This window comes from Pteropus vampyrus, unplaced genomic scaffold, assembly GCF_000151845.1.
Source record: "Pteropus vampyrus isolate Shadow unplaced genomic scaffold, Pvam_2.0 Scaffold340, whole genome shotgun sequence".
Lineage (NCBI taxonomy): Eukaryota > Metazoa > Chordata > Mammalia > Chiroptera > Pteropodidae > Pteropus > Pteropus vampyrus.
In genome coordinates, this window is record NW_011889121.1 from 1,997,010 (window position 1) to 2,008,050 (window position 11,041).

General features: G+C 31.5%; 1 protein-coding gene across 2 annotated transcripts in view; it reads right to left on the reverse strand.

The window, feature by feature from the left end:
* The window catches only part of DMD (dystrophin), a 2,089,898-nt gene that overhangs the window by 1,969,077 nt on the left and 109,780 nt on the right, over positions 1–11,041 (reverse strand). The window contains exon 1 of one of the 2 annotated variants that reach the window (XM_011378473.2): positions 2,288–2,418. The exons of the other annotated variant lie outside the window; for it this stretch is intronic. Within the exon in view, the coding sequence (XP_011376775.1) occupies positions 2,288–2,318 (31 nt within the window). The 5' untranslated portion in view covers positions 2,319–2,418. Of the gene's footprint in view, positions 1–2,287; positions 2,419–11,041 lie in introns of those variants that run through there. 2 annotated transcript variants of the gene reach the window in all.

Below are 11,041 nucleotides of genomic sequence, written 5' to 3' on the forward strand. Positions count from 1 at the left end.
TACATGTAGCAAATGACTTGGACTACAGGATTTCAAATGAATACTTCAGGACTGAAGAGGAAGCTGTATTAATTCCACTGTCCAAATTATGAATTAATATTTCAGTTCTGTCAAGCTAGAGTAGTGTCAATCAACACCTTTTTCCTTAAATAACATAAATTTACAAAAAAAAATTTTGTAGTCTTTTTTTTTTAAGTTTAGAGTAATTCTACATGTCTTTCTCTATTGTATATTCCATAATATTATGCCATATAAGGGATACAGAAAGCTTACCAAATTAAAAAAGTATATTTTCTTTTTAGATCAGCAAGCAATCTCTTTTTCATAGTTAAAATGCCCTTAAAAGACTCTGCAAATGAAATTCTAAAATTTGTATTTATTAGATCTCAAGATAATTAACATCATTTAAAATTTGAATGAAATATAAATTTGTAATAAATTATTTTGATAATTCTTTGCAGTACAGTATTTGAGTAATTTTAAAAGTAAACAATTCTTATATTAATACAACAATCCTATTAATTGGTAACTATTTTTGTTAAAAACCAACCAAATGTACTCTTTTAAGGTTTTCAAACTAAAGTAATTTAAAAAAACTGGACTCAAATGTCAATACATTCCAATAGCAGTATGCTGTCAACAAGTAAAAGTTAATGTATAATATAACCTTGTGAATATATTCAGTTTCTTTTAACAAACCCATTGTCATGTAGCATAAGTATTATCTGATATTTTAAAAAATGAACTATAATATACTTCTACAGGGCTTGTCTCAAAAAAGTTAGCTTTCCTCAAATTCTAATTAAGGATTTAAAAAGTTATTTAACTACCTATGACAAACAGAGAATAGTTTTGCCTTGCTTCATTCCAGAATTGCATCTTTGCTATTCTTTCTAAATTTTTCTATACACTGGTTTATAGTTTTAATTTTGTAAATATATCAATTGCTCCATCAATCAATACGTGTGTGTATTGCAAAGAATATATGCTATTGTAGTTTTGTAATATTAGTAAATTGAATAGTTTTTCAATCAGAAAGAAATTCCTATACTCATCAAGAAATTTATATGGAAGTTATATAAAAATGTTTTACCATAAAATCTGGTAACATATAATGTGAATCAGTAAATATACAATGTTAATTTTTTTCTACAAATTTTTCTCAGAGGCAAAACTTCTGTTGTGATTCTTTTTCCAGAAGTTTTGAAGAGTTACTTATTTGGAGAGATTTACTTTTTTTTATTCCTACTTATAGACATTGCCCTCCTATCTATTTCAGAATGACTATAATTCACATGTCAAGGCAGGAAAAAAAGAATATAATCATCTATCTCTTTGGGACACATTGTACTCCTGATATACTATTTTTATATATTATTTTTATTGTGTCACAGTCGATTTTTAAATTTTTCATTAGTCATCATGACTTTTTAAAATAAACAAAACAGTTGTACTTTGTATAAAATTCAAATTAAATAGCTTTACTGAAAAGCGAGGTCATCACGGATATGGAACAACATGGTGACTTTACTGTGAAATATGAGCAGTCCCTCATGTTTTTATGTTGTTTTCTCAACAAGTGTCTGATCATTTGCCAACATAGATCATATTATTTAAAAGAATTTTCATAATATGCTACAGAGAAGTACATTCAAAATACTAAATGTAATATGAGAAAGGAACTTTTAAATATTTATCAATACTTTTCTCAACCTCCATTTATCCATCACAATTCATTTTACTTTTATTTTTCTCCATGATATGCCAGATAAAATTTTTCTAACCTTGAGGCTTCTAGAAGTCATTCTCATACAGCAATTAGTTCATTGAAAATATTTGTTAGGTCACGACCCCACATGTAACATTACTAAATACGGAAGCATCAAATAATGATGATAATAGCTCAGATACACAAACGATTTCACAACAAGTAAAATGGTTTGTTACAAATACTCTAAGTCAGTTATGCATATTCTATTACTTTAGTGGTTTCTTAAATAGGAAAAATGTGTTCGATAATATTTGCAAAGACAAAAATTTAAACTCTATTTCATTGCTATTGAAAAATTTTCACAGTGAGAAACACGTACACCTGCACATATATATGTGTACAATACATATAACATTTATATTTCTTCACACACTACTATAATATTTGAGTATATGTGGTTCTGAAGCAAGCACAGACTTCTACAATAATTTAAAATCAATCTGCCTAATCAGTGAGCTTGTCACAAGCTAAAACTTATGCCATTGTAAAAAATATTGTTAGTTACTTTGTACTTACAACAGTCCTCTACTTCTTCCCACCAAAGCATTTGGAAAATAAAATGTATATATCAAGGCAGCAATAAAAATCTTGGTAAAGTTTCTCCCAACTTTATTGCTTCAGTAGGTTTAGGAATGATGAGAAACCAAGCAACTTCAGCAGCCTTTAAAAAAATAACACTTTGGTTTTTCCTATTCGGTTTTTCTCTGAAACTAATTGCCTCCAAGATCTGAGTCTTGTAAGGGGAAAGTGAGTGATCCCAACACTGAGTGAGTCAACATAGTAACTGATGCCAGAATTCTGTAGAGGCCCCTGGATATTTCAAATTCCAGGACCTGCGCAGAAACAAGAGACCCGCCTTTTCTCTCAAGTTGGTTTCCCATAATAGGACTGCGCATGGCCACTACATATAAGGTTGTGCTTCCAGCATGACAAGTCCTGTGAATTCAAATAATGTTCAACTGTGTTCTGATTAATATCCAAACCAGAATAGCACAGTGGACAGAGTACTTGCTCTCAAATCCTTTTAAACATAAAACCTCTTTAGTCCAAAACTGTAACAATACTTTCTGTAACTTCTATGCACATTTCCAAAACGACAGAGCAAAAAATACTGATCCAGAATAGACTTTTAAATGCCTTTCTTTATTTTACTCTCTCAACAACACTAAAAATTTCACTCCACTGAACAAAAGGAAATGCTAAGAATAATCTCTCCATTCATTATGTATCCACTGTATACCAAACTTAATTTCTACTCTGGGGAGCCAATTCAAAGTCATGTATTGATGATGCCAACAGTCTGAATAAGAGAAGCAGCAGCAACAGATTGTAACAGCTGACCTCTGAAGGCAGAATGTGTATAGGTCTCATGGGACAAGGTTCCTGCTAAAATAAAGAACACTCTTTTAATGGAACAAAGAAATCCTCCTAAAATGATAAATTTCCATCGTGGCTTTTGATAAAATATTTTTAACTAAAAAATTACTTTCTTCAATTTCTTTGGTGACTGTTATTAAAACACCATTCTCTTAGACACTGAATTAATGATAAATTATTTAATGGTTTTCAATAGATGCTTTTTCTGTATTAAATGAACACAATTATAATATGTCGTTCAGCATGTCTATAAATCATTCTTTGACACTAGAAGGCTTCTTTATCTTCTTTCTTATTTTTATTTTAAATGCAACAGGTGAGTCCAATATGTATAGAAAACATTGGTAACATGTTTTACAAAGATGTTCTTTTTGCATTTATAACAATTATAATAACTGAAGGCTTACATCAGCATGCTTTTTAATTATTCTATTTAGCCTACAGTTTAAAGATACATGTTGTACAATAAGGACTGGTTCTTGCTTATATTCTAATACTAACCAGTAATCCCTATATAATAGAATGGGTAGAATATTATTTAGAAAGAATTATGATAAACTTAAAAGTGAACAAGGAGTAAATTCTTAAGAAATTGAAATTGAAAACCCTAATGGCAGTATTTTATATAAACTGGGAGGAGTCTGAGTCATTTTCCTCACTTATTCAATTATTTAACATAATTTTAAGTACTACCATTACTGGAGCTTCACGGGATAAATAAGCTAGAAAGAAACAGGCTTGATAACTATAATATTTATATAATGTTCCCAAATTTATTAATTTGGGAAAAATCATTTCTGCGCCATTTCTGCTTCCCTTCCCCACAATGATCCATGTTGGTTGAAATGCTGCACATTCTATGAAGGTACACATTTCTTAGGTGCTCTTTAAAAATCTCTTTTTGATAAATCCAAAGGAGAAATGTACTATCTATGGGTAGTTTATTGGCACTGAGGCCAGTAGGATTCAGGCAACTTGGTACTTGTCAATATATATATATATATATATACGTAGAGAGAGAGAGAGAGAGAGAGCGCACTTGCTAGTATTGTGATAGGAATTGCATTAAAACTATAGATTAATTTGGGGGAGAACTGACATATTTACTACGTTATATTTCCCAGTCCATGAACATAATACACAATATGTTATATTTATTTATTTAAGACTTTATATCATCTCTTTTTTTTTTTTTTAGTTTGTAGCATATTGACATTATACGTTTTGTTACCTTCACAGTATTATTTTTTTTTTTTGAGTGACCTTAGATTTTACATTTTGGTTTCCAGTTCATTTCTTGTATAAAGAAATATGATTGATTTCGATTTTTTATGTTGATCTTGTTGCACTCATTATTTCCATAAGCGATTTTATAGAATCCCTGGGAAATATTTTATATAACCAGCATAACACCGGTAAATAGGGACAGTTTTAACTTTTCCATACTGATTATATGCTTGTATATTTATTTTTCTTGCATTTTTATGCTGGCTAGAACTTTCAGCACTATAAAGAATAGCAGGCCTGAAAGCAAAGAGCTTTGCCTTGATCCTATTATTAGGAAGAAGCATTAAAATCTTTCTACATTATTATAACATTAGCTATAGGATTTTTGTAGATATTCTTTATTAAGTCAAAGAAATCCTCCTCATTCTTAGTTTTCTGAGAGCTTTTATCATGAATGGGTGGGGAATTTTGTGAGTTTTTTTTTTTTTCTGAATGGATTAATGAGACCATGTGATTATTCTTTTTTAGCTAGCTAATATGACTTATGAAATTTGTTAAGGATTTTTGTCCCTATATCTATGAAGGCTATAGGTCTGTATTTTGTACTGTGCTTGTCTCGTTTCTTATCAGTGTACTTCTTGCCTCATAAAATGTGTTTGGAAGTGTTGTCTCCTCTTTTCTTTTCTGGATAGTCACAGTTCTTTCCTTTAATCACATGAAAAATGTCATGCTACCTCCTTTTGGATTCAATCGTTTCTCATAAGAAATTGTGACATTTGATTTTAGCTTATAGAGTCTTTTCTCTTTCATTGTTTTCAAGAAATTTTTTTCTTCATCACTAGTCCTCAGGAGTTTGACTGTGATGGGTACAGGCATGGATCTCTTTGGGTATATCCTGTTTGTTCACTTTGCTTTTTAAATCTGTAGGCTTTTGTCTTTTGCCAAATTTGGTTATTTTTCAGTCATTATTTCTTTGAGCACTTGTTCAACAACACTTTCTTTTTTCTCTCTTTTCAGGACTCTGATGACATGCGTCATAGATCTTCTACAAGTCACTTGAGCTCTGTTGATTTCTTATCAGTCTATTTTCTTTCTTATTCAGACTGGGTAATTTCTATTGTTCTATCTTCTTGTTTACAGATTTTGCCCTCTGCCCCCTCCAACCTGCTGTTGAGATCATCTATTGAATTTTATTTTGATTACTGTATTTTTCAGTTCTAAAACTTCATTTTGTTCTATATGTCTTCTATTTCTTGCTGAGACTTTCTATTTTTTATTTGTTGCAAGCAAGTTTATAATTGCTTATTGAACCATTTTTTTTTAATGATGGCTGCTTTAATAGCCTTGGCAGATAATTCTATCATCTATGTCATTTTGGTGTAGGTGACTGTTGATGTCTTTTATCATTTAAGTTGAGATTTTCCTTTTTCTTGGTTTGATGAGAGATTTTAAACAGAAATATGGACATTTAGGGTATTATTTTATAAAGCTCTGGATCTTATTGAAAACTTCTGTTTTAGCTAACCTCTTCTGACACTGTTTTGATGGAGAATGGAAAGGGGATTGCTCCTTCGTTACTGCTAGGCAAGGTGGAAATTCATGTTCCTTCCTTTCGACCTATGTTGATACACATTATTATTTCTGTGTATGTGCATGTGCACATGTGTGTATAATTTATACTGCTTTGACATTTTAATTCCCATAAAAAATAGAAAATGAATATCTGAACTCTGTGGGTTCATTCTTAAACGGTCAGAATTGTTTCCATTGGACCAAAGAAAAGCAACAATGTGTGAAGCCGAGAGCATATCTTAAATCATATTTCCAGAGACAATGAAATCTATGACACTTGTAAAATAATTTGACTTCAGAACTTGGTATTACCTAGCAATGCTTTCTATAAGGTCAAGACAGAGGACATTTACTTAGTATCTATAAGTAAAACTCAAAACTAATTTATCTGTTTTATAAAAATAATGGCTGACTCATTTGTATATTTTAGGAGGTAAATGTGTAGGAATTAACAAAGTGTTTAAAGAATTCTGAATGAAACAAAGGTATTATAAGGACAAAAAAATTAAACACATCAATGCTAGTAAGCTTGGAATTAGTACTAAGATATAATAGTTGCATCTCTTATACTGTATTAGTCAAGGTCCTGGCAGGAAACAGACAGACTCAAAAGCATTTAACAGAAAGTAACTTGTTGAAATAACTATAAACAGAGATATAGGCAGGGTCATGAAAACAAATAAAGGATGGCGAGTGATCTAGGTAATAGCAAAAGTGGGAAGTTGTTTTTACTCCTAGGCCTGGTGGGTCAAGGTGAGGGAATAATGTTGTTGGAAGAGTAAGAGACACATACAGCCACTACCAAGACTTTAGTGAGGCACACGGAAAGTGAAAAATAAATACCCGAAACTCTTTTCCCCCCTATTCTCTAATCTCTTTCTGATGTCACACAATTTGCTGGTAGAGTGTAAGATGCCTTGGTGATGGAGATGAAAAGCTAAGCTTCTCAGGGCAAAGAGTATGTCAGAGAATGTCATAAAACAAATGTGGTAGTGGGGAGTGGGGCCACTGATATAAGTAAAGAATTATTAGCACATGGGCTTAGCATCACCATATCAGTCTTGGAAGGATACTTGGTACTAGTGTGATACTCTAGTGGAAAATATGATCAGGGATGAAAAGAGTCTTTGCAATGTAGCTCTGGTCTTCATTTTTTAATGTTACATTACATTTATCTATATTCCTCTGAAGTGATCTCATATATTTTCCTATCATTATATTTCAAATTATTTCAAGAGTTTACCATGTATGTTCTCTTTGCATGCTGCTTTGTTCCTTTGTTGCATGTATAATAAGCTACATATATGTTTAATGTGTGTCTTACCTGCTGGAATGCAAATTCCATCAGAACAGGAGTTGCGTCTTCCCTTTGAATTACTTCATCACCACTGCCTATCACTTTGTTATGTGTATGCTATTGCTTCTGTTTGCAATTTCTTTATCTTTTTTTCCTTTGTCTGTGTATTTTATGGTTCTTTATGCTTCTAGACTTCGTTTAAACTTGCCCTCTCCATGAAGATTTTTTGAGCCTCCCTTCAGCCACATTTGTAGTTGGGTCTAATGATATGAATGTACGTACCTTCACTACTCAGATATAAACTTCTTATGTTAAGGACTGGTTACTATTTATGTTGACATCATGGGCTCTCAAAAATGTATAATATATAATAAGGGCTCAATGATATCAGTTCGGGAAAAAGAAAACAGTAATGTAAGGAAAATAGACTTCAGGCTGTGAGCACACAATAGCGAACACAAATGTCGAATCACAATATTGTACACCTGAAAATTATATGTTATTAACCAATATTATTCCAATAAACTAAAATAAAACAGGCACAAGCAAGGAAGAAAGAAATTCAAAACACAGATAATTATAAAACTCAAAATCAAGGCTGAATCTTTTGGGGGCTGGGTACCAAATCTGTTTGCAAGTATATATTAGAAGAGATTCTGAATCTTGGCACTATTGGATGACTACAGTATTAAATTATCATTTAAAACAATGGCACTGGGCTGTGCAATTTATTTATCATTTATTTATCAAACATTTATTAAGGCCAGTTTTTCTACATTAAGGATATAAGGTTATAACTCCTGGTCTCTTTCTCAAGGAGATTATGCTTGACGTATTTAAAAGAAAATTATACATTTTAATCTATTTGTTAATCAATAAACATGAATAAGCTTGAGGACACTTGCCTGGAGAGGTACCTAATAGAGGGATCAGATTTTAAAGATAACACCATGTGCACTGTCTACCATAAAAGATGGTCACGTATGTTAAATTAAGCCATGTATTTAAAAAGCTGCTGTTAAATGCATGCATTAGTAAAGAGGAACAGTCTCAAATCAATAATCCAAGCTCTCATCTCAAGAACCTAGAAAACGAAGAGCAAAATAAACCTAAAACGAGCAGAAAGAAGAAAAAAATGAGCAGAAATCAATAAAATTGAAGACAAAAACAATAGCGAAAATCAATGAAACAAAGAGCTCATACTTCAAAATGATCGATAAAATTGACAAAGTGTTAACAAGAGCGACAAAGAAAAAACTGAGGACACAAACTACCAATGTTAAGAATGTAACAGGATATCACTACAGACTTGGCAAACATAAAAAAAAGATAATAAGGGAACACTATGGACAATTATTCACACAAATATTTGACAATTTAGATGAAATGAACCAATTCTTTGTGAAACACAAACTACTGCCAATCATCCAATATAAAATAGATAATTTGAATAGCTCTATAGCTAATAAGGAAATGAATTTATAATTTAAAAAATTCTGAAAAATAAATCTCTATGGCCATATGGTTTCATATTGAAAAGGAAGAGTTAATTAGGAAGAACAAGTCTATCAGATTTTAGGACTGATTATACAGCTATATTAATTAACGTAGAATGGTACTGGTGGTAATATAGACACATGGATCAAGAGAACAGAATAGAGAACCACACAAATATGGCCAACTGATTTAGACAAAGATCCAAAAACAATTCAGTGGAGCAAAGATAGTCTTTTCAACAAATAGTGCCAGAACACTTAGGTCTCACATCTTATAAAAATATATATAAATACATTTGCATATATAAGTATATACAAAAATATGTAAGAGAAAATCTTAGAATCTAAGGCTAAGCAGAGTTCTTAGATTTTACACTAAAAGCATGGTCCATAAAAGGAAGAATTGATAAACAGGACTTCAACAAAATTTTAAACGTTTGTTACTAAGAGGATGAAAAGAGCTAAAGGAAACATACTTTCAAACCACATATCTAACCAAGGACTAGTATCTAGAATACATAAAAAACATAAAACTCAAAAGTAAAATACTAAATAAAACAATAAAAAAAACAAAAATTCCATTAGAAAATGGACAAAAGACATAGAGAGATATTTTCCAAAGATAATATATAGATGGCAAATAAGCTTATGAAAAATGTTCAACTTCAACATCATTAGCTATTAGGGAAATGCAAATTAAAATCACAATGCAATATAACAATGTACACATCAAAATGGCTAAGTTAAAAAATAGTGACAACATCAAATGCTGACAAAAATGTATAGAAACTGGGTTACTTAATTGTTGGTGGGAATGTAAATAGTACAGCTACTCTGGGAAACAGTTTTGCAGCTTTGCAAAAAATTAAACATGCAAATGCCATAGAACTCAGACATTTTACTCCCAGGTATTAATCCTGGAGAAATAAAAATTCTTGGTCATACAAAAACTTGTACATGAGTGTTCATAACAGGTGTATTTGTAATACACAGAAACTGAAAACTCAGATGTCCTTTAATAGGTGTAAGGTTAAACAAACTCTGATACATCCATGCCATGAAATACTACTCAGAAATAAAAGGAACACAACAAAAACCTGGAAGAATCTCCAGATAATTTTGCCAAATGAACAAAGCCAATCCTAGAAGGTTACATACTGTATAAACCCATTTATATAATGTTTTTGAAATTACAAAATCATCCAAATGGAGATCAGATTAGTGGTTGCCAGGGGTTAAGGAGCAAGTGGGGGCAGGAAAGAAGTAGGCCTGGCCAAAAACAGGGAAACACGGGGGGTCCTTGCTGTGATGGAAATATTCTGTACCTTGACTTTACCAAAGTCGATATCCTGGTTGTGATATTGTACTACAATTTTGCAATATGTTACCATTGGGAGGGACTGGGTACACAGGATCTCTCTGTTTAATTTTTTATGACTGTATGTGAATCTACATTATCTAAAAAATAAAAAGGTTAATTAAAAAAAGATGGTGGCCAAGGTTTGGTCTATAGCCCAAAGTTTTCAGACCCCTGATACTGACACTGATATATATGCACACAAAGCAATATAAGAGTAAAACTGTAAAGGCCAACGGAGATTAGATGCAACAATGGCATGTTTACACAGCTGTCTTTGCACTTGCTCCTCTTTGTTTTAAAGGCTATTGCGACTAGATTATATAATAACAACAGTTAAAAGTTACAATTCTCTAGTTTAAGAAGACATTAAATGTGTGAATAAAAATTCTGGATATCTTTTAAACTAAATATTCAGGATCTTAGAAAGACAGGCTCCAAATGACACTTTGTCATTACTGAATATTCAAAAACATTTCGCAAATATATTTATGAAAGCTTAAACCAAGTTATTACTGTGCAAGAAAGCATAATGAAAATAATATAAATTTATGTAGATAACATTTAAATTGCAGCTTCAGCAAACTTGTAGGCTCAAATCAAAATCCTTTTCTAATTTCTTACTTAAAAATGTTAAAAAGAAATTCCCTACACATTACAATACTTACTCTGCTCTTAATACCACCAGTTTTTGTCCATAGCAAGGCTGTTTTCATGTTAAAAAGGGTTTTGTGAAGGTTGAGTAAGAAACAAGTGATCCTAAGAAACAAGTGATGAAAGCGATATTCGTTTAAAGATGTGGGGCCTAAAATTTGAGGACCTTCTTAGTTTTGCATATTTTTCAAGCATGTGTCTATATGAAACCTTTACTAGTGTTTTTGAAGAGTTCTATGAAATGGAGGGACTCTGACACAGACTTAGGCTTCATTAGCTTCCTGACAAAT